At 43.2% G+C, this 25,440-nt stretch overlaps 1 protein-coding gene across 3 annotated transcripts in view; it reads left to right on the forward strand.

Annotated features, from left to right (window-relative positions):
• Positions 1 to 11,763, forward strand: part of sgk1 (serum/glucocorticoid regulated kinase 1) — a gene marked incomplete at its 5' end in the record, with an annotated part of 43,759 nt that extends 31,996 nt beyond the window's left edge. The window contains 10 exons of one of the 3 annotated variants that reach the window (XM_080833468.1): positions 5,480 to 5,584; positions 7,812 to 7,887; positions 8,103 to 8,178; positions 8,358 to 8,546; positions 8,915 to 9,046; positions 9,807 to 10,043; positions 10,293 to 10,388; positions 10,889 to 11,044; positions 11,209 to 11,298; positions 11,421 to 11,763. In XM_080833468.1, the coding sequence (XP_080689594.1) occupies positions 5,557 to 5,584; positions 7,812 to 7,887; positions 8,103 to 8,178; positions 8,358 to 8,546; positions 8,915 to 9,046; positions 9,807 to 10,043; positions 10,293 to 10,388; positions 10,889 to 11,044; positions 11,209 to 11,298; positions 11,421 to 11,588 (1,248 nt within the window). In that variant the 3' untranslated portion in view covers positions 11,589 to 11,763. Of the gene's footprint in view, positions 1 to 5,479; positions 5,585 to 7,607; positions 7,706 to 7,811; positions 7,888 to 8,102; positions 8,179 to 8,357; positions 8,547 to 8,914; positions 9,047 to 9,806; positions 10,044 to 10,292; positions 10,389 to 10,888; positions 11,045 to 11,208; positions 11,299 to 11,420 lie in introns of those variants that run through there. The other 2 variants (XM_080833467.1, XM_080833466.1) reach the window with 2 other exon arrangements.
• Positions 11,764 to 25,440: the final 13,677 nt, after the last annotated feature.

Here is a 25,440-nt window from a genome sequence, read left to right on the forward strand (position 1 = left end):
ACCCAGCACAACACGCCAGATTATTTTTGTGTTTTCCTACGCACTCTACTTCAGGGCAGGGCCAGGCATGAAAGGTAACAGCCCAAACAAGGGACTTGTGCCGGGTCCTGCCCAGACCAGGTTCTAATGTGGCCCAGCATCAGCTGCTGCCTGACAGGGGAGGGCCCAAGAGTGGGATTATGTAACCCATCGGAAAAACACCAGGCAGGGACCAGGCTGGTCCCCGAATCAAAAGCACATTTGTATGCGCTGTCCGGGCCCTCTCAATCAGATGCTATGTAACAGGGCCCTTTTACGTAATGTTTATCTGAGCACAAAAAACAAACACAAAAACACAAATGAAAGATGCCCCCTCTCTTTGTTCAAAAGCGCTCGGTGGTGGTGAGATCTCCTGTACCATGCTGAGACAGGGTGGGTGTGTGTGTGTGTGTGTGGTGTGTGTGTGTGTGTGTGTGTGTGTGTGTGTGTGTGTGTGTGTGTGTGTGTGTGCGTGTGTGTGTGTCACACTGTTCCGTTGTAGAGACAGCAGCCTTTTCAGACTGAGACCCACCCTTCGGCACCCTGGGCATAGGGAGAGGAGAGGAGAGGAGAGGAAAGAAGGGATCAGTGGTGGGTGATGGTTGAAACAGAGTGTGACGCATACTGTGAACCCAAGAAAGCCATGGTCATCTGGGGGCATGTCTATTCTCCTGCCTCAAAGTATGCATAAAAACCAAAGATTTTATCAGTTTAATTACATTTGTTTCCAATTGAGGTTGTTCAAATTAAAAAAATGAACAAAAACTAAAGCGCATTTGAGTGGAATAAATCTGACCTACCACAAAGACATACAAGCTTAAAAATGAATGTAGATATTTACAACATATTTACAATCAGACAAGTAATATAACTAGGTATATCATTACTGTGAAACAAGGTGAAACATCACAAACACCTTTTCCAAATCAACTGTAATTGGAGACACTTCATGAGCAAGTGCACCATATCCAGATAAAAGTTGATTTCAATAACCAATATCGCACCAAGCAGGTCAAATGTCCAACAGGCAAACTCAAATATCCTCCTCTGGCCAGCTGGTTTTACTTTAAGCGAACATCAAGTTTTTCTAGAGCCTTAAGTTTCAAGTTATAAGTCTCTCCCCACACACTATTCAGCTGATAAAGCCTGTTTATTATCTTCACAGGCAATCCAACTTTACAACAATAACACGATAGCATTAGCTCACTGTAGCCAACGACTGGGGGGAACTATCTTACCTTGCTGGTTGACACTAGCTAGCTTACTCATTCACAAGCCACTACTTAGACATAAGATGAGCTAGCTAGTTAGAATTAAATCCTAAACTTACATTAGCAAACCAAAGCTAAAAAGACAGTTTATGCTAAGCATAAAATGCTAAGCAGCACATCAGCAGTTTTGCGAGAAAAAAGAGTTAAGTCGGGTAAGACGAATGAAAAATATCGACACGTTTTTACAGCCCTGCAACTGCCATGGACGACGTTTTTAATTGAATTATTGCTTTCCGAATGTAAAGAGGATTTAAAGACATGTAGTAACACAAAATGTTCTATTTGCCTTTAATGTGCTTCTTGCCAATGAAACACGCTTCATGTCATTTTAAATTTGGCCGGAGGGACCACTGTTTGTGCAGCTTACTTGTACTTGACTGTTTGTCGATGCAATACGCAACAACACAGGCAAGGTATCAATCGTTAAATATGACAGACTCATGCAGCTTTAATCTACTGTATGTACGTTGTATTTCCTTTAAGATCATTTAATTATTAAACATTGCTTCAACTGTCTAAATGGACGAGCCACCCCGGAAGGGAGAAACCAGCATTTACAGAGGGAAGGGAGGACAGTGATAGAGAGAGATGGGGGTGGGGGGTAGAGGGAAAAGAGAGAGAAAAAGAGTGGATGAGTATTATGAGTAGCAAAGGTAAAGTTAAGCAACTAAGCACCACTGCACCAGTTCATTAACTAATGAAAACCAGTCATGCTCACTAATGAAGAGGTTCACATCAGCTGAAATAGAAGGACAGAGAGAGAGAGAGAAAGAGAGAGAGAGAGAGAGAGAGAGAGAGAGAGGAAGACGCTGACTTTTGAAACCCAATTACTATAAACTATTGAAAACCAATTAAAAGTAATAGTTGTAGAATGTGTACTTCACCACTATTCTTGTTTCCACTAGACCTTTATACATGGATACCATGCCAATAGCTTGGCTTTCATTTTTTGCCTTTGGGGATTTCAGAATGGCAGAGAGAGATTAATATGTGTGTTTATGTGTGGGTGTTAGGGTGTGTACGGCCTGTGTTCCGTTGTATGTGCTCACGTCATGATGAACGACAGAGAGAAATGGAGAGAAAGGGAGTGGAGGACACAGTCATTTGATGCATCAACACCAACCGGTTCTACTCGCAGACATTCATTAATTCATTCATTCATTTATTTATTTATTTATTTATTTATTCATTCATTCATTCACCAAGAGAGGTCCACAGCCCTCATTGAGCAGGACTCTCTCTCTCTCTCTCTTTCACACACACACACACACACACACACACACAAACACACACACACACACACACACACATTTAAAGAGAGAGCGAGAGAACAAAAACAGGGAGATAAAAACGTGTTAATAAAGGGGCTGTTGCATAAGTGCCCAGCTTTATTGGAAGCATTTATTGTACTACTAAAAGTCATCCAACACTCTAGTGTGCTGTCACTTTAACAATAGCAATGACGATGAATAAAAATGACTCACGTTGGGTATCATATGAAAGAGTGTGACACAGACACACACACTCACACACATACACACACACACACACACACACACACACACACACACACACACAGACACACACACCACACACACACACACACACACACACACAACACACACACACACACACACACACACACACACACACACACACACACACACACACACACACACACACACACACACACACACACACACACACACACACACACACAACACACACACACACACAGACAGTCTCCTTTTCTCACACAGACACACTCTCTCTCTTTCTTTTACACACACACTTTCATCAGAGGCTGCCCGAGCCCCTTGAGCTGCTTCAGGGTGCCCAGCCGGACCGTTAGTTCCCCTCTCCTCTGCATTTACATAGCACTCCACTGGCATACTTTCTAGTGCCAACATCCGTTCTGGACACTCTCTCTCACACACACACACACTCACTCTCACCCATACACACACACTCGCACACACACTAGGATGTTTCCTCCCATTCAAACCTGTTCCTAGTGTGTTTGTCTGTAGGGGATTGTTCAGGCTGGGGACATTCACTTGGTGTGTGTTTGTGTGTGTGTGTATGCAAGTGTGTGCATGTCTCTCTGTGTGTGTGTGAGTGTGTGTGTGTGTGTGTGTGTGTGTGTGTGTGTGTGAGTGTGTGTGTGTGTGTGTGTGTGTGTGTGTGTGTGTGTGTGTGTGTGTGTGTGTGTGTGTGTGTGTGTGTGTGTGTGTGTGTGTGTGTGTGTGTGTGTGTGTGTGTGTGTGTGAGTGTGTGGGTCCATTAGCTCTGGTTTGGGGCAGAACACACTGTTCTCTAGGATCTCTCTCTTGAAGTGCATCCCAGGAGACAAGCTCAGCCTCTCACACACTATCAAGTACACACACTCCCAGGTCCACACACTCTTAGCCTCACACACACTCGCAGTCGCTCACACCCATATCTTATAATAACTCATTAATATCAATGTCTACTGATGTCCTTTGTATTGATTCTGTTAACATATATCAGCATTTGAGATCAGTTCTGCGCCGTAGTGTTATATTTTAGATCAGTTTCTTAATTCCTTGTTGAAATATTATTTCACAGAGGACACAGTGCTCCTTCGCCACAAGGTGCTTATGAAGTACACAAGTTTTCTAGGACATTTGGGTGAAACAAATTTAAATCCCTTTAGTTCAGGCAATCCATTTCAGGATGATATGTCTTAGAGAGTAGCGCTTTGAAAGAAGCATTCTGTCTGGAGTGTAGGAAAGGAACTGAAATGCTTGTGTGTTTAACCAAATCTTCTGTAACATGACATGCTGGTTTCTGTTTAAGTTGGTGTCTGTTTATGTTTTAGTCCTAAACCATTAAGACAACCCATTTTATAGGGTCAATCAAAGGATGCATCACCCTAGACTATATCATTGATCGATGGCTGTTATCAGAAGACACATAAGTGTTTATAACTGGCTTATAAAGGCTTTGTTGAGATGTTTCAAAGCTGCTTGATCATCTCTTTAAAAAGGTCCTCATGTGAACCTGAGCGAATAATTCCACTATACCATTACGCAACATAATAGGTTTGTGTGTCACAACAAAAGACTGACATCATAACCGCTCAGTCAGACAAAACAACTGCACAGGTATGCATTAGAATGGGGATAACACCACAGATGGCTATGAGACCACATACACTAAGGTGTTTGTGTCTGAAACAGCCCTCTTTCTGACCTCAGGTCAGTGATTCTGAAGACTGATATGGCTTTTCTTACTGATGATGTCTGTGTTTTGTTAGACCACAGTCAGCAGTGTTGGTCTGTGCCTTTGGAGGCTTGGCCCTGTAGCTTCTTTCCTTTCCTAGAACTGTTGCTGTCGAGAGTGTGTGTGCGTGTATGTATGTGCATGGCTGTGTACTGGTGTTGGTGGGTGTGTGTATGTATGTGTATGGGTGTGTGTGTGGGTGTATGTGTGTGTGTGTAGGTGTGGTTGTGTATGTGGTGTATGGGTGTGTGGGTGTATGTGTATATGATGTGTATGTGTGTACGGATGTGTGTGTGTGTGTGTGTGTGTGTGGTTTCTGGGTGTGTTTGAATGAGAAAGAGCAAGATAGAGTGAGTTTTTTTTGGAACAGCACACGTTATTTTTAGACCTTTCTTTAGCTTCTCTCATTGGGTCTCCTGTTTCCTTCTGTTGGAGGACAAATCTATTATTAATATGATCTTTCTCCATCCAGGGGCTCAGCATAGCCTGCACACACACACACACACACACACACACACACACACACACACACACACACACACACACTCTCCCTCTCTCTCTCAGAACACACACACTTATGGAGCTGAGAAGACAGGGCTGCAAACCAATACATAACTTGCATACAATACATAACTTCACACATTGTGAAATTATTTTTTTCTAAACAGAGATCTAAACTGGCACTCATGAAATTATTCTAATTATATCACTTTTCATTAGGCAGAGAGTCAGCGTGCAGGTGCCACAAAGCGAAATTAATTGCCCCAGATTTCCAGTCCGACCTTCAACCGATTTGGGGTGTCATGCTGCCCGTCTGGCACTACTAATGGAGCCGATGGCAGCCCCGTGAAAATCAACTAACAAAACAAAGTCGGGGGGCGGGAGGATCCCCGCCCATAAGATATCCGGTGCAAGGTTAGTCAGCGAGAAAAGGAATGCGGCGTCTTGCGCAAAAAATCATCCTTCTTCAAGTGTCACTCAGACTAGACAGAAGGTTGTACTGAACTCCTCACGGAAATTCATGAAAGACAAAACTTCTCAACTAACAGGTATGTCGTGATTTGATTTATACCTAAATGAGAGAGCAAAGTAATCTGGCCAACGAACTTTCCCCTCCGTTTAAATCTCCCCCTTCATCCGCTTTAGCGACTTTTCACTTGCGTTTCCTCTATCGGGAGGTTGGCAGCCTTGAAATTGACCAGCCAAAGGTGTGAGTTATCCGTTAGCCTCTTAAACTGTGACCCAATTCCCAACACGCTGCCTTATCTATGCAAATGTCGCTTGATAAGGACCGTAGGCTCATATATTTCGTCGCAACCCGAGTCGCCCTTTCTACCTCGCCTTGCACAAGAGAGTAGCTGACTTTGCGCTGCACTCTTGGAGAAAAAAGAGCCATTGAGTAAGCGAGAATGAGGACCACGTCTGACCTAAAAGGTTGGTGTTTTTTTTAAATATAGATCTGCTAGTCTAGATCTGCAACATTCTTCTAAGGGCTTTTCTGTTGGTTTTTAAGAAAGTCAGATATGCATTAGATGTGAATGTGAGATGGGACATTTCAGCATCATGTTTTAATACAAACAAAATCCATTAAATATACCACCTTAAAGTGTATGTGCATCGGTAATCATGTAGAGCTATAAAAGTCACGGATATCGTTACTTTTTGGAGAAGTTGAAGCAGTCTAGTTGCGTGCAAACAGCGGGCACAATGGAAACTTGGAGAGCGCGTCGGAGCCAACAGCTGCTATAAATCACAGGTTTACCTTGAAGTTTTGCGCAGTCCGCAGTGCCCTTACTTAATCATTTAAAACTATGCCTGTGAATGAAACGCCAAGGCTCAATATTGTATTCACAGGGATGTGTTGTAGTCGCCCTACCTAATTAGCAGTCCATCTAGGTGTAGCGTTACATAACATCGACTAACTGGGACTCCTCCGTCATAAATAGATCGGTAGTACTTGGGGCCATCGGGCAGTCCACATCTTCCTCATTTCAATAAAAATTAGTGTGGTGGAAAGGCTCAAAGAGGGTTGGTGCACTGAACGCCAGACGTTATCCAGGGCCCACCGACAACCTTTGCTGTGCGTGGCGAGAATTAATTGCACGGCTCAGACTTTGTACTTTTCCAGGGCCGGCTTATTTTCCTTGGCTCCCGTCTCCCTTAGCGAGTGACTCCCTGACTTTTGTGAATCGCAATGGGGAGCATGCATCATCTGACTCCCTGTTTTCTCTCTTTTCGAGTCAGCAAGAAAGGAAAGTCGAGCTTTTATACTGTTGTGTTCTCACACAGGCTTTTGCAGTTCACCTGTAGCTTAGTGTGTGTGTGTGTGTGTGTGTGCGGGCGCGTGTGTGTGTCTGTGTGTGTGTGTGTGTGTGTGTGTGTGTGTGTGTGTGTAAGACAGAGCAAGAGAAAGGGAGAAGGGGTGGGGGGGGGGGGGGGGGGGGGGGGTTGGGCTCTGAATTTATTGATTGCCTTAACCCCTGGTTTGTTTTTCTGCTGTATGTGTATGGTTTCCCAATAAGAAGGCTAATAGTTTGCAAATAAAAGATTACAAACAACGTGAATGAAGTTGTTTAAAGTTTAAGCAATGGGTATTATTTTAATGACATATTAAAAGGTTTCCTACGTTGTGTCATATGTGATTTGAAACGTGAGTGGAAACCTATGTCATTTTTTACGCAATGAGGGCAAATGCTAAACTGCTCAGTAAGAACACATAGTTCTGCTCAGCTGGACTAGTGCGTGAGAAGGTTTTTTTTCTCTCTGTGGCTGACGCAGCTGATCGTAGGGCGGGGAGTTAACGATATTTAACTCGCCGGGACTTCTGGCAGAGAGCACCCTTTTCTGATTCGCTCGAACCCCGGTGGGGGTGTCGTCTTGCAGACAGCGCTTGAATGGCCTCTGCCTGACACGCAGAACACGCCTACTCACGGATAGTATTTACGTCACGTCACGCCCCTGACAAACCAACGTAGATGCCTAATTAGCATGCGTTGCCTCCGCCTCCGCGTCCATATAAACGTTGAGGCACACTACTGGAGTTCAGTTAAAGCTTTTGAGTTTGGCATCCATACAGCTGTGGAAAACTACAGCCATGACAATCATCACAGGCAGCGGAGGTCCAGAAATGACTTACTCCAAAACGCGAGGAGTAGTAGCAGTTCTTAGTGGTATGCTTTCCTTGACAATGAATCCACTTCCAGTTTTAAAAAAGCGATCAGGATGAATGCAATTAACACTTGTTGCTCTCTCTCTTGTTGTCTTTCTCTCATCCAGCTTTCATGAAACAGAGAAGAATGGGGCTGAACGATTTCATTCAGAAGCTTGCCACAAACTCCTATGCATGCAAGCAGTAAGTAGCATCTAAGCCTATTCAGACGTTTTCTCCACATTTTGTAAAACATATGCAGAGACACTTTTCTTCTCTGATGTTGCAGTTTTTATCAAGACAGATGCATTTCAAGATGTGTCAGTCAGTGACAGTGCCATCGTGTAATTCCTGAATTCCTCTGATAACTGAATTCCTGTAAAGTTGTTGTAATCTGAGTGCTTTTTGCTTCTTCACAGTCCAGAAGTGCAGTCCATACTAAACCTGACCCCCCCTCAAGATCCAGAACTTATGAACACCAACCCCTCTCCTCCAGTAAGTAAAGTGCATGGACATAAGAGTGTGTGTGTGTGTGTGTTTGTATGCTATGTCTTTGTGTATATATTTTTATGTGAGTAAGCAAGTGTGCTTGTGTGTGTATGTGAATGCTGGGGCCTAAGTCTGTCTGTCCACACACTGACTCCTCTCTCTCTCTCTCTCCCTCCCTCCTGCAGCCTAGTCCCTCACAGCAGATTAACCTGGGCCCCTCGTCAAACCCCACAGCCCATCCCTCAGACTTCAACTTCCTAAAGGTCATCGGCAAAGGCAGCTTTGGCAAGGTCCTGCTGGCGCGTCACCGAAGCGACGACAAGTTCTACGCCGTCAAAGTCCTGCAGAAGAAAGCCATCCTTAAGAAGAAAGAGGTACTCATGTCTAATAAACCTCATAGCAAACAGACATTCCTTTAACCATGTTTGAGCTGTGGTTAACGTCTAGTAACCTACTTGTGGCTCCCCTGGGGTTTTCCCCCCAGAAAGATCTAATCCCCAGAATTATGCAGGTTAATTAAGACAGTACTACTCACTAATCTATTTATTAGGACAATGCATGTTTGACTTTCTTGCAAATAATCGTTCAGAGACCAAATCCAAAGGGCACCATATAGTGACAATGTAAACAGTAAGGACAGTCCCGGGGGGGGGGGTGTATTATGTGACTGGCATTGATTGCTTATGCTCTGAGCCCTGTATGCAAACCTCTGACCCTCTGTGTTTGTGTGTGTGGGTTTCAGGAGAAACACATCATGTCTGAACGGAATGTCCTACTAAAGAATGTGAAACACCCGTTCTTGGTCGGGCTGCACTACTCCTTCCAGACCACAGACAAACTCTACTTCGTCCTGGACTACATCAACGGAGGAGAGGTATGGAGCGCTTCAGTCTGATGAATGAAAGCAACGAGTTTACTGATAGAGAGAGAGAGGGAGAGAGAGAGAGAGGTGGAGAAAAAGTCAACAAGAGAGTAGTGCCTTTGATGTTAATTTGGTTTTGCTGTTTGTTAAGTACATTGTTATTTGCTGTTTTTAAGTGGCGTCTCTGTGGTATGCTTTTTTTTTACCATACCAGTAGATTTAGTTTGATTGTTTGAGTGACATAAATGGATGAATAGAGAGCGATAGAAAGAGCGAGAGAGAGAACGGTCATGTGATTCTTGCTCGGGCGAGGGTGATTTTTGGGGGGACAGAGGAGGAAGTGTGAGCGAGACAGTGTGTCTGACAGAGAAGACAGAGAATGGATAGAGACACACAAAGACAGAGAGCGGAGAGAGAGAAAGACAGATGGACAGAGAGAGGATATCCTATCATGCGAAGACCAGGAGAATGTGTTGTCTCTCTCTTTCTCTCTGTCAGTAGAGGGGAAATTCACCTCAGGAAATCGTCGGGCGTGTTGTGAGGGAAGGGGGGGGGGGGGTGTTGGTTGTAAGAGCAGCCCGATTTAGCATCCATCTATCAGCTGAAAATGGAGGCTGACTGTTGGGGTGGGTCAGGGGTTAGCTTTTAAACAGTGCTCACGCCTCATTTCCTGTCATTGTTTCATGGCTGAAAAAAAGAGCCATGATTAAGTACAGCAGCCAACAGAGTCTAATCTCGCTCTCTCTCTCTCTTTGTTTCTCTCCACCTCCAGCTGTTCTACCACCTGCAGAGGGAGCGGTGCTTCCTGGAGCCTCGCGCACGGTTCTACACGGCGGAGATCGCCAGTGCTCTGGGCTACCTGCACTCGCTCAATATCGTGTACCGTGACCTCAAGCCCGAGAACATCCTGCTTGACTCGCAAGGCCACATCATCCTCACCGACTTCGGCCTGTGCAAGGAGAACATAGAAACCAACGGAACCACGTCCACGTTTTGCGGCACGCCAGAGGTGTGTTTCTCAGCAGCGTAAACCTCATGTGTTGTCATGGCAAAAAACATGTTAGAGTTACTGCGAGCCACATACAGTATAGCAGGATGACACAAAAAAGAGGATTTTTGTTTAAAAAAAAAAAACATGTTGCATAGTTACTCAGTGTATATCAGTAGTTGGGACCGGTAACCATTCAAAAGTAGCAAACTTCTACTGAACAATCAATGGTTGTTTGACATAATTCTCTATTTCTTTTTCCCTTGTCAGTATTTGGCACCAGAGGTGTTACACAAGCAGCCGTATGACCGCACGGTGGACTGGTGGTGTCTGGGAGCTGTGCTGTACGAGATGCTTTACGGCCTGGTGAGGATCTGCCATTGCCCATTTGGGGTGGATGTTCCAACAGCAAACACTAGGGGGGGGGTGTGGGGTCTAAGGTGTGCTATTCTGACAATGTACACTAGGGGGCAAACTGGAGCACAGGGTAAAGCTGAGTCACATGCCACAGCACTCATAGAAACTCAGCAAAATGTAAGGGATTTTAAATATACTTAATCGGATTTCCCACAGATTCTGTGAACCGACTCAATGAGGTGGACTTGCCCCTTGCCCTAGTATTTAGCACATGGTGAACTATACCTAGAGCTGAAACTTTTAAAGTTATTGTTCAAGTTCAAGTGTGCAGCAGTTTTCTGATCTTTTATGATGTGGTACAATATAGAGTAGTGTGGAATAGCACACAGCACAATACACTACACTACACAATATAATACAGTTAACATGCATTCATGCATGTAATTATGCATGAGAATCTTATGAGAATCAGTCAGTTTTCGGGTGCTAACTGGATTTGTTTTGTGCAGCCTCCTTTCTACAGTCGCAACACGGCAGAGATGTACGATAACATCCTGCACAAGCCCCTGCAGCTCAAGCCCAACATATCCAACGCAGCACGCCACATACTGGAGGGTCTCCTGCAGAAGGATCGCACCAAGAGGATCGGCTGCACAGATGACTTTGTAAGTTTGAGTGTGTGTGTGTGTGTGGGGGGGGGGGGGGGGCACAGTGTCTTTTGGATGAACACTTTGAGATTCAATGTACCGTTTGTATTGGATTATAACCAATCTCTCTCCCTCTCTCTCCCTCTCTCTCTCTCTCTCTCTCTCTTTGTCTTTGTCCACAGACTGAAATCAAGAACCACATGTTTTTCTCCCCTATCAACTGGGATGACCTGAATGCCAAGAAGATCACCCCTCCCTTTAACCCTAACGTGGTACGTTCCTATGGCTTACATATTCACAAAGCTCATCTTGAAACAATAGTTATTGCCAGTGGTACTCAAAACAGTATCAACCCCTCTGAACGTGGTTGTCACCATTTCTCTCTCTTCTCCAGACGGGTCCTAGCGACCTTCGGCACTTTGACCCCGAGTTTACCGACGAGCCCGTGCCCAGCTCCATTGGCTGCTCGCCGGACAGCTCCCTGGTGACGGCCAGCATCAAAGAGGCTGCCGAGGCCTTCCTGGGCTTCTCCTACGCGCCCTCCATGGACTCATATCTGTAGCACGTAACCACACACACACTTACACACACACACACACATGTGGACCTGTACCCCCACATCACCAACGGACTCCCCTTGCTTGTAGCGCTTCCCTCCATCGCTGTCTTTGTGGAGGACATATCTGTCCTTCTAGTCATTGCCATGGAAAAGATCGCATCAGCTTGGATAATGGACTACTAACTATTGGAAACACAACCTCAACCCCCCCCCCCCCCCCCCCCCCCCCTCCATCCCTGGAATGAAGATATTTGCACATGGCTTTAGGCAGCTCTACTAGCTCTCTTAGCCAATGGGGGCCTTTAAATATGGCAACTGAGAGGATTCTCTTCCTCCTTATCAACATCCTGATTATCATCATCATCATCGTCGTCGTCATGGTTACCCCTCCTTCTAGGATTCCATAACGCCGTTGTAGAATGTCACCATATCCAATGGAGGGATAGACAGACGGAGATGGGAACGTAAAGGAGAAGAGCGGAACAATGCTTATGTGTTTGTTTTTTCGTTTTTTTCTGTTTCTGTTGTTCAGCGTGTTTGTTGTGCAGACAAGAGGAGGGCGGCCGGAGTGTTAGTGTTACACAGGGTCTGTGTCTGTGTGTCTGAACGGTGCCTTCTCCGGCCACCTGTCACCCTCCTTCCCAGGCTGAAATCACACAAACTCTGTATTTATGTTTCCTTGTTGTGATTGTTGTTGTTGATGCTGTTGTCATAGTTGTCATTGTTTTATTTTAAATGATCACATGACCTGGTATTTAGGTCTGGTGATCGTCCGTCATATTTGAGGGCATTCTGTTCGTCTGTTGTCTTGTCACCCAGTGATAGCTGACATGGTTGTCTGTTGCCTTGGCTACGTGTACTGTGTGGTCAGTTGTCGCTTGGTGAGATCCATGAGAAACGCACATATTTGTTTAGTTTGTTTTTGTATATTTTTTGGTTGGGAAGTTCAGCCCTCATTTAAATGACTGTAAGCAGGCGGGTAAGAGTTGATGCTGCCTCGCATGTGTACATAGGGCCTCGCTGGACAAAAGGATGTCAGAACGAGAAGCCGACCGATCAGACCAGTCACCCTAGTCTTCCATCCGCCTCTATGATGTAATAATAGGGTTCAGACGTGCATTCCCACATTCTGGACCATACATTCCGTTTAATATACATGTTCCACTATTTAAGTTTGTTTGTATATTTCCAGTCCGTGTACTAGTTTTATTGTATATGGAACAGATATATATATATATATATATAACTGACAAAAGGTATGCTTGTATGTAACGATTACTGTCAAATGTACTGTAAAGTTTAAAATGTTTGATCTATGTGACCATGTATGGTTTGCAATAAAAGTTGAATGTTATTTTCCCCAAAGCTTTGCATTTTCTGTCAGATTTTGTGGTGTTACATTTTCAGAGCTTATAGGGTCATTAGGATTGGACCAAACAGGAGTTTTTATAAGACAATTCTTTCACCACCACCATAATCTAGGTGCCAGGGTCATGACCTCTATCACAGACTGAATGCACAATGCTGCATGGTGAGATTCGTGAGATTAAAACAGGAAATCAGGTAGTCATGAATCTGAATGCACAGACACATAACCATTCTCCTGCATGCAAGATTGCTCAAGTTTGGGTCACGGGACTGTTGCTGTTGTGATGACCCAACCCCCAGTGCCCCGCTTTCTGGCTAAATGGACCCTGACCCCATGTGTGTTTGTTCACAGGGGCTGAGAGTGCGTCATGACTTACGCAACACACACACACATTGACGCATGGGTGCTCTGTAACACACACACAAACACAATAACCGGCATCAGCAATAGGACACACTGTGTCAAAGTCACTGAACCACATCATAGATAGTCACGGAAATTATGTTAATAGATTGATTATAACTGGCAGTATGCCATGATTCTGTGAAACACAGGCACATGCAGTGACTGATGAAGAAGAACTATGCATGACATGCAGCTTGACAACCTGAACTGCCAACTCTGGTATTTCCCCACATGAGAGTTTCCTGAAATGCCATGTGGAAACTAAACTATTAAACGGTAGAACATTTCAACACAGATATACAGATGTAAATCAGAACAGTCAGCTGAAGTACTGTGTAATCAGTGTTTAGAAGAAAGAAAGAATACTCACAGACTCACACACACTTTCACAAGGTCACACATTTCAAAAAGGGTCATACATTTATATACTCACATGCACATATTTAACCACACATTTTAATAATACACACATACACACACACATGCACGCACGCATGCACGCACGCACGCACGCACGCACGCAGGCATGCACGCACACACGCACGCACACTCACACGCACGCTTTTTGCACGCTCATGCTCACTCAATAGGAACTAACCCAAACAAAGAGCATTTGAACAGCATGTCCTCCCAATATACACACACACACCCATATAATACTGAACACACCCCCATCCACACCCACAGTAACAAACATAGAATTACACAAATGCTCACTTGATGCACATTCACACACACACACACACACAAACACACACACACACACACACACACACACACACACACACACACACACACACACTCACCTTAATAATGCTCAGTTTCTACCAGCGTTGACCAGCATACACAACGGACGTGTTTAAGACATGTCTTGGACTGGAGTGTAAAGGTTGTACTTGACCTGAGCAACCTTGCAAATATATAGAGAGAGAGAGAGAAAGAGAGAGAGAGAGAGAGAGAGAGAGAGAGAGGGCGGACAGAAGATGGTTGTTCAGCATCATAACAGACAGTAATACACTGGGCCTGACTGACATGGCATTATTTGGGTCAGACTTAAGAAGCCACTTGCTAGAGCATAAGGCCTTATTTGCAGAAACACACACACACACACACACACACACACACTTAGGGAGAGAAAGAGAGTCTGTTTTGAGAGGGTTGTACAACATATTCAATGTTTCAGAAATATTATGACTCTACAGTCTCATGGCAATAAATTAACTTTGGATTAAAGTTAATTGAAAGAGGGATTGAGAGGAAGAGAGAGAGAGAGAGAAAGAGGGGAGACTAAGGGCAAAACAATTAAGAGAGAGGGAGAAACCAAGAGAGACAGAGTCATTCAAGGGTGACAGCAAACTTTAAAAGCCACTTCAGTTGAAATGACAGTGCTGATACCCACCCCAGTGGCAGAAGTAGAGCAATTAGTCAGAGCTGGAGACTGACAGTTTCTGCATTGATATATGTTGCACGCCCCCGGCCACACACACACACACACACACACACACACACACACACACACACACACACACACACACACACACACACACACACAAACACACACAGGCTCTCCCAGGCTCTTACCTGTCTATCTGTCTGTCTGTCTCTACCCTCAACTCTCTCCTACACAAGCTGTCGGTCTGTCTATGCTGCCCACTGTCTTAAAATGACACCCTACATAGGGAAGGGAAAGGGAAAGTAACACAAATGCATGGAATTGTGTTGCCATCAGGTGGTAAGATTGGGAATTGCAGTGGTACACTCGCGCCAAACCCCTTCATGCTTAGTGAATTACTTAGTTTAGTTTAGTGTTCAAATTAATGTTTGCAGAGACTTGGCTACCATAAACCATACCAAAAGATGATGGAGATTTGAAGTGAATCTGCATCTTACTTTTCATGTACTTTTCAAGGTCTTGCGTGGAGTTCAAAATAACCTTACCCGGACCACCCTCAAATACAAACTAAGACTGTGATCTACATGTTCAGCTTTCAGGAGACTACACACAATCAAACCTCATGTGTCCGCGAATGGCATTCAAAAAGTAATCAAATGGATCAAGTGAGATTATTTTGATGAAATAATTAAAAATGTTCTCAGTGGAACTAGTAATCTGTAACCTATTACATTTAAACAATAACCTCCCCAACCCTCTCTAAAACTAAATTACATATTTCTTTATCCATAGAGGAGAACAACGACTCCACAGAAGGAAGGGGGTGTACTTTGATGATCAATAACCTTTGAAACAGGTGTGCCGCTTACCTGCAAGATTCAGTTTCGTTTTCCTGACGAGAGGCTTCTAATGTACCATACAACAATTAGTGAAGGCTAAAGAGTGACACTGACAACACAATGGACATTGGAGAGGAAGAGACAATTACTATGAAAATGATTGGAGGCGCATGTGTAGCCTTTCTCATTTTGGTAGACGGTAAGAGTATGCCTTGGACACACATACGCAGCAAGAGTAAGAGAGAGGGAGAAACAGAGAGAGACAGAGTCATTCAAGGGTGACAGCAAACAGTACCTTGGGCAGTGCATGATAACCTGCTCTGTATCATGTTGCAAGAAAAGAAAGACTGTATTAATCTTTTTGACCTTTTATGAAAGGGGTGTCATATGGAATGCTTGTTAAACACTTATCTGTCTTGCAAAAGATTTGATTGGAATAAGATTGTTGAGAGGAGAAGCAAAAAGAATTTTAGTTGTAATGAATGAAACAAGGACAATAGACGAATAAATGCTATTACACCAAATGAAGACGGCCAGGTCCAGAACAGCTTATCGTCAATACACTTCATAAGTCATTTACCAGTTGCCATTGCTGGCAGAAATGGATTCATATTGGCTTTGTATGTGTGTGTAAATATGGTATACCACTGAGCCTGTCTAACGACCTGTCTGGTGTTTATATGTTTACTAAACTAACACATATCACACTGTGCATGTTGTCTGTGTTCACTTCCATCCCCACAGAAAGGGCGGTACGGGAGCTGCTCCAGATCGGTCACAAACTCTTACAGGCAGCTGGTCATGTCTGCCTGAGTTTCCTGTCCATCCGCTGTGTCTTTTGGCATCTCATGATGTTCATCATTACCTGGCTAGAAGGCAAAAATCGAAGGATCGAAAAACCCCAGAGCAAACCTGTGCCCCCTTCATGCCTTCGAGATTTTGATTCAGCTGAAAGAAACTGGAACTCATGTGGTGGATGCGGTGCTTATGATATGTGCTGGTCTCTCACACGGCCTAAAGGGGGCGCTCTGTCTCCTGACGTCGCCCCTACACATTCTGCAAAAGGGCCTGTGGAACAGACTCAGACCGGAGGATAAGAAGAGATGGAAGGAAGAGCAAAAGAAGGCAGAGGAGGAGATGCGGAGGATGAAGCAGTATCTTCCTGAAGTGGTCAGTCATGGTCACCGCTATTAGTGCTGAACATCAGACAGTAGCAGACTGTTACAGTAACCGAGATCTACTGTGATGACACTCCAGAGTTCAAATGTTTCAATGATCAGAATGAGAACATGTGCAGTACACACTGTCAGCACAAAAATGAGGAGTCAAACAGCAGTCAGGGAAATGAACTAGAACAAAAACATGACAGGCAACAAGAAACTGAACTAAATAAAACCACTATGTTTGATAATATTTGATTGGATGTCTTTAGTTGTTGAAAATAACTGGGGTCAATGACCTGAACATAATATGGAGACGGATTTGAAAAACACTGTCAGTCTCATCAGTTTCCTTGCAACAGAGTAGGATTTGTGAAATTATGTCTAAGAGCTATATTTTAAAGTTAAAACGAAAACACACACACACACAACTCACACACAAACACACACACACACACACACACACACACACACACACACACACACACAAATACACACACACACACACACTATAGAACCACACTCTCTTCCCTATAAGGTGGAGCAGAGTGACTGAGCTCTCTATCACTTTCAGCTGATAAACCACAATGGCAGACTGGACATGTAGGCCTGCATGTCATTGGGTATGGACCGGCACCTAGACTGAACCACACCACCACACAGCTAAACTGTTTAGAGCACATGTGTCAAACTCAAGGGCCGTGGGCCTGATCAGGCCCGACAAGCCATTTAATCTGGCCAGCCAGCTCCTCAGAATGTTGCAAAACGTTCCATTGATTTGAATGAGCAACGGTGACATTTTATTTGGTTTGACTAATTTTCCCTCAGGATTAATAAAGTATCCATCTATTCATCTATCAGAGCTTGCCTGCCGCGGCCGCTGGTATGTCGAACGCACCACAAATACTACAAGTCCCACAATGCAATGTCCCAGCGTTGGTAGCATACCTCAATTTAGGGAGCGCTTGCCCCACTGTCCGGCCCTTGACTTACACCCATTTTTTTTTCCCCGGTTAGACACCCCTGGTTTAGAGGGATGTTTCACCACAAAAAAAGAGAAAATTCTGTCTTTATCCAATAGATATTATAGCATTAGTCAGGATTGCTTGCCAGAGCAGCACAAACAGCACATGAGTCACCATATGGAAAAGGAGGATGAATTATTCTGTTCAGGTATCTAAAGCACGCTGGGCGAGTAGGACACGTGGTATGTGATGGGGGCGGATCTTAAACTATGTGTGTCGTCCATTCATGATACACACACACACACACACACACACACACACACACACACACACACACAAACACACACACACACACACACACACGCACGCACCATGAACCAGGAGGACAGGATCATAGTAACATGGGAGGGAAGCAGGTGTGCCGCGTACCGGCCAGATTCAGTTTCTTTTTCCCAAGACAAAGATTCATCACAGCTACGTCTAATTTGCCGTACAGCAAAAAAACGCCAACCGATTTCTGAAGGCTAAAGAGTGACACTGACAGCACAATGGACATTGAAAAGGAAAGAGTATTGACTACTACTCCTATGATTATGATTGGAACAACTTGCGTAATCTGTCTCATTTTAATAGACGGTAAGAGTATGCCTTGGACACACACACACACACACACACACACACACACACACACACACACAGACATACACACACAAGAGCAGGAGTAAGAGTATGCCTTGGACAGTGCATGATAACCTGCTCTGTATGTTGAGAGAAAGGAGAGACTGAACTAATCTGTTTGTCCCGATGAAAGGGGTGTCATTTGGAATGCTTGTTAAACATGTTTCTCTACCAAAAAGTCTTGATTGGAACAAGATTGTAAAGAGGAGAGGCAAAAAGAAAATAGTTGTAATGAATGATACAAGAACAATAGGCGAATTAATGCTATGACACCAAATGAAGACGGCCAGGTCCAGAACAGCTTATCATCCATACACATTGCTGGCAGAAATGGATTCATATTGGCTTTGTACGTGTGTGCAAATATGGTAGACCACTGAGCCTGTCTAACGACCTGTTTGGTGTTTATATGTTTACTTAACCAACACTGCTCATATCACCATGCATGTTGTCTGTGTTCACTTCCATCCCCACAGTAAGGATTGTAAAGGAGCTGTACCACATTGTTCACAAACTGTTACAAGCAATACATCACTGCTACCTGGTCTTCGAGTCCATTCACTGTGCCTTTGGGCATGTCCTGATGTCCAGGGCCTCCGTGCGTCCAATACAGGGCACTCCTTGGATGGAAAATCACAGACCAGAACTGAGGGCCCTGCATTTCTTGGAGATTTTTATTCAGCTGAATGAAACCGGAACTCATGTGGTGAATGCAGTGTTTATGATATGCTCTGGTCTCTCACACGGCCTAAAGGGGGCGCTCTGCCTCCTGGTGTTGCCCATATTCTTGCTGCAACAGATCATTTTGTCCAGACTCGAAGCCAGGGACTGGGAGAGATGGCATGAAGAGCAAAAGGAGGCAAAGGAGGAGAAGCTGAAGTTTAAGCAGTTTTGCCTGACGTTGTGTGTTCTTGTGTGCTCATCTATGTGTTTATGGTTAAGTGTGTGTGTTTTTTAAAAAGATCTGAATGATGATATGGTAAGGACATATTGTCAGAACAAAAATGAGAAATCAGCAGTCAGTGAAATGAACAAGAATGAAAACATGAAACTGCACAAAATTAAACCATTATGTTTGAAAGCGATATTTGCCTGGATGTGTATGGTTGTTGAAAGTAATTGGGGTCAATGTACAAAACACAATTACATTTGAAAATCAGTCTAATTTGTTTGGGTTTGTGAAAGTACGTCTAAACGCTATATTTAAAAGTTGAAATTGATACACACGCACACACGCACGCACGCACGCACGCACCCGCACACACACACAGGCACTGTAGAACTACACAGTCAGGTCACACTAACAAACCTACCCCGGTATTCCTTTACTCCAGTCTTCCCTATACGGTGGAGCTGAGTGACTGAGCTCTGATAAACAAAAATGTCAGACTGGACATGTATGCCTGCATGACATTGGGTGATGGATCGGCACCAAGACTGAACCACACCACCACACAGCTAAACAGTTTAAAGGGATGTTTCACCACAAAAAAAAACGGAAAGTTCTGTCTTTTTACAATAAGCATTATAGCATTAGTCAGGACTGCTTGTCAGAGGAGCACCAACACCAAATTAGTCACCATATGGAAAAAGGAGGATGAATGAATCTATTCAGGTATTAGTCTTACATATTCAGTTCTCAGGAGCCTTTCACCTGGTCAAATCTTAATTTTTCTAAGACACAAAGACATTCAGTGTGGCCTGTTGTGGTCCCTGGAAAAACTGAGGCACTGCCAGGTTTTCTACACAGGGGGAGGTGCCACAGCAACATTGCAACAACCAGCATCAGTGCCAATACCATCTGTGTTCTACATGTACTTTACCATAGAGGAGAAAACTGACTCCAGCATCGGTGCCAATACTATCTGTGTTCTATATGTACTTTACCATAGAGGAGACCACCGACCCCAACAATGGCCAAGACTGAAGAGTGGACCTGCAGAGGAGAGAGAGTCTGTTATAAATGTATTGTAAGTACCCAGAAGATGCTGCTTTATTTTTGCTTATGGTGAGAAAGTACCTGGCACATTCCACTGCATCAAACTGTTCTGTTTCACACTGAAAGGAAATAAAGCTAGAACTGATTATTTTGCCATGGGGCAAAGGATTATCGTACACACTGCTGGTTTAAACAAATGTCCTTTCCTGTTTAATATCCAATCAAAGACTTGGAATATTTTTTAAATAGGGTTGACAGTACTGACAGTAACAGTATAATAACAAGGACTAATAATGAAGCAAAAAAAAGACATAACTTGTAGTCATGCACGTATGTTCATATTCGTGTATGTTCTTTAACAAGAAGAAAACCAAACTGCCAAACCTGTTTGACAGCCTGTCTGGATTTTATAATTCTGCTCTGCTCACATCGTTGTGATCTTCGTCGACCTATCCTCTGGCCGTGCCGTTTGTTGCTTCCTAGAAGCCCTGGGGATGACCGTTTCCAAAGTGACTAGTGTGATCATAGCAACTCTTCAGTGCTTTGCTAATGATAGAACAGCTGTTGAGTTGGCTGGGAGGCCAATTTGTCAAGTCTTCTTTGCGGCCCTATCATTTGGCTGTTGCTGTTTCCTAACAGCACAAGGGATGACATGTTCTTAAGTGACTGACTGATGGTAGAGGCAGGGAAGTCACCCATCTCTGTGCTGTTTGCAGGTTAACCACACTGTGTGAGGGGTGTGTCCCTACTTCAGCCTGCCAGTACTGCCCACAGTCACAAGCACTAGCCCGAGTCTCAAGCTTCAGTCGGGTGATTATTTAATTTGTTTGAATAGGACTTTACAGTTCAAATTATCTGAAGTAGGACCTGATCTGAGTCACATACAGTATTCACTTTGTAAACAAATCAAGAAAAAGTCAAGTCAAATTAGGAATGCATCACAAACATATGGCAAACAAACAGTAGTATTTAAAATACATGTGAAACCAAAAATGGGAAGAAGACAGTATACAACAATAAATCAGTATGTTTAATAGTGACGTTTCAATGGATGTATATCATTGTTGATAACCATTAGGGGAAATGTAAGAAACACACAATGGAGGTGTATCTGGAAAGCCTAAGCTCTCTGGCAGTTTCATCAATTTCTATGCAACAAAGTAAGCTGTAAGTTGAGGCTGCTAAACACACAACACACACACACACACACACACACACACACACACACACACACACACACACACACACACACACACACACACACACACACACACACACACACACACACACACACACTCACACACACACACACACACACACACACACACACACACACACACACACACACACACTTGTGTGTGCATGTGTAAAAATGACTCAGAGAACATCAGAGCTGTCTAGTGACTTGTCTACACAATGTGACATGTCTAGATTTCAAACGAGGAGAGCAAAGTTGACATTCCACAGCTACCTCCTCTGTGCCTATACTGTCCACCAGCTGGGTCAGTTCTGTCACATAAACTGCCACAGCAGGCTGTTACACACACTTGGCATCCTGGCCAATTGTGCCATCTGGCATCAAGCTCCGGTATATCTTTGAGGAAAAAGGTGCTCCTGCACTTAATGTATATCTTATTTCTGCAGCAAGAAACTGGGGTTTTCCTTGGTGGATGTAGTGCACAATGTTTCTGCAGTTCTCTCACAGTACCTGAAGGGGGCGCTTGATAAGATACAGACGGATAATACTTAGCTAAAGCTATCCTGAAAGTCACATACCTTCACTGCAGCACAAGATACTTTTCAAAAATGTCTGACACAAATGTTTCTGCAAGATAAGAAATATAGCGCAATAATGATGAAAAATAATATCAAATATATGATATCAAAAATATAATTCATGTATTTTTCAGTTCAAGGTTTCATCAAATTGAATCCCCTGGCTATGACCACTCAGCCAACTGCATGTCAGCATAAATGAGGTGAAATGACCGGTAGTTACATAAGCAGATTTATTTCTCTTCACAAGAGCTCTGTCAATAGTGTTGGCCAATAGCTTATCAGCTGGCATGAAACCATCAAAATAGGTTTCATCAATCCTCACTTTCCTTCTTCAATAGGAAAATTATAATGCCACTGTGCACCAACGCATATTTGGCTAATTTGTGCTGTTTCTGGGTGAATGGGGAGGTGGCTTCCCGGACATGCTCTTGCAAAATATTTTGTTGTGACTCATCTGTGCAGAACGTGTTTTTCTCTATGATCATGACTACTCTCTTATTTTCTGTATTCTGCTTAGACCAGTGAGGCCCTTCACCAGACCTTTTTATTTGATTTAATCTTACATGATTTGATTTGATCTGCATCTCACACAAACACACACACACAAACACTCACACACACACACACACACACACACACACACACACACATGTAAACACATACTTCCAAGTTCATTACATAATTTGGTCCTCTTCTTCTTTGAGCATGTTTACCTCCTGCTTCAGGTCTTCCTCTTCCTCCGCCTCCACCTAAGCCTCTGGCATGGCCCTCCACATCTTCCTCTTTCTCCTTCTCCTCTTCAGTGCATTCCCCTCTCACTCTTCTTCTTCTGACTCCTTCCATTTTGGTTGAACACAGATGAACTCACCTTCTGCATTTCTATAGTTCTTAAACCTGTTCGATATGTCGACAATTTAGCACTCATGTGTTTGCGCACTTGATGGCTGTGTTTAACCAATTGGCTCATAGGTGTGGTAATTTGAAGTGACATCTTGATATACTTATGGGTCTAATGTTCACATGTGTGTTAAGTGTGTGTTTTGCAATTCACTTGTGTGTATTGTTTCGCAAAAAGTGTGATGTTGATGTGCTTATAGGTGATGCAAATCTGGGCTGATGTTTTGCTTCTTGAGTAAAGGTTTTGATAATTGTGCAATACTTTTGATTTTAGTGTTTATCCAAAAAAAAAACTTGAATGTAGACTGTTTCATTTTTTTCAAGAATCTGAGGTTCTGTGCTAATTGTGTGTAGTGTTTTGAAAAACCTGGCCCTATTTTCAAAATTGTGCTTAAGCAATGGTGTCAAAAGTAAACACATTCGTTACTCAAGTATAAGTATTGATACTGGAGTTTAAAAAGACTTTGATAAAAGTTGAAGTATCGACTTAACCTCTATACTCAAGTAAAAGTAAAAAAGTACAGGCTCTAAAATGTACTTAAAGTATAAAAGTAAATATATAATTGACACGACTGTAAGAAATAGAAGCTTATTTAATAGCTGATGAGTGCTACATGGAGCCCAAGACATGGTAAAACATGTCATACAAAAATATAATAATGCTGTCAAAGACCACAAACTCGAAGAGCATGTTTTTTTCAAACTTTATTCGATTTCAAGTAGACCTCCACCCCATTTGCACATTCCTCTCTCCTGGGTTCATAGTCTTCGCATATTCTGACAGAAATGCAAGCTCGACAGGAGTAAACCTGTAAAGATAACAAATGAAAAACTCAAAATGTCATATTTATTTCATGGAGCACCTTCAATTCAATAACAAACCAATTATTTAATGCTAATCATCTGTGCTGAGGGTTAGTCAATATACTATAAATATAGTGTTTTATAGCTTTTCAATTCAAAGTGAAAAAATATAGATATAGTTCAGCTTTAAAAATTAAAAGGGCCAGGTACATAGATGGGTATGTTTAGTGCACTGTATACAGCTGTATTTAATTTAATATGCATAGTAGAGTGAATGTGTTTGAGAATAAGCTTGACTCACAAGCATTAAAGTCCTGTTTTTCAGTAATTTGTTTCGTGTTTGTTTCTGTCTGTGTGCTTGCTTTGTGAAATTCTGCTCCCCGCTGTTCTTCTCTGCTCTGTGGGGCAGCAGCGCAGGCTTAAGACTGTTGCCATGGAAACATTAATGAGCTTGAACCACACAGGCCAAAGTTAACAGTGGGAGATGGGGCACTATCAGATGTTTGGGCCCCTTTGGGGCCGCAGATATCCATTGTTTCAGACGGTTCATAGATTGGTTCACTCAGAATCAGAAAATAGTGTGATTTTCCTCTGTAGTTTTGCTTGCATTCAGTAAATGATTAGCCTATTCTAGTGAGAATATGAGTCTGATACTGCTCCATTGAGCTGTGATTATGGGGCGTGTTTCAACGAACCAGGAAAGAAAATGCCTCTTCGCTCAATTGGATACCTAGAACCAATCAGAGCAACGTAGTATGACCATCTGATACATTAAACTTTTACCGGATCCCATAGGAAGGATGGCAAAAACATCTTTTCGATCAACAAATGCCTTAATCGCGTTTCTCTGTTTCTCTTTCAAAATGAATGCGCTGTCAATATCTGTGAGATATGCATGCTCACATTATACTTATTAGCAGCGAGGCTAGCTAGCTACTATGTGTTTCAATGGATTTTTGGTCTAAGCATTAGCAATAACCTAACAATAATAGTCTAGAGAGCTTAAGTTAAGACCTACAATACTCTGCAACATTCATGTTGCACATACACAACTAACCGAGTCAATGTAGACATAGAAAAAGTTGTGTGGACAGCTTCATTCACATAAAATATTTCCCACTAACAGGCTCCCGAGACGCCACCATCTTGGTACAATTTCGAATCTACTGTTAATTCAACTCAAGCCATCTGTCCATCATCGTATATAGCCCGCCCTGACAGTTTGATTGGCTAGATCCGTTTTCGGATCTGTGCTCATTTCTCCCCAACGGAGCAGTGCCAGACTGAACTTCCAGACCAAAAATGTTGTGGGCAGGGTTCGGTCTAGTATCCAGGCTAGTAAATGATAACACCATGGCAGAATTTCAGGGTTATAGTGAAATTTGACAATACAAATATGAACCTTTCTCAAATAAAGAGAGAGAAATAATTGTCCTGCTTGTAAAGGAAAGACGGATAAACTAGCTTTCATATCCGCTCCCAAATCCTTATTCTTGAAGGGGAAGTGTCAACTTTTGAGTTGTTTACTTGTTTTATTATGAGCAGAAGGGAATACAATTTTGATCAACATTTACATCTATGGTGTTGTCCGTGTAGTTTTTTCACATACCAGTGATATTTTATGCTC

The sequence above is a fragment of the Sprattus sprattus genome (assembly GCF_963457725.1).
Source record: "Sprattus sprattus genome assembly, chromosome: 2".
Classification (NCBI taxonomy): domain Eukaryota; kingdom Metazoa; phylum Chordata; class Actinopteri; order Clupeiformes; family Clupeidae; genus Sprattus; species Sprattus sprattus.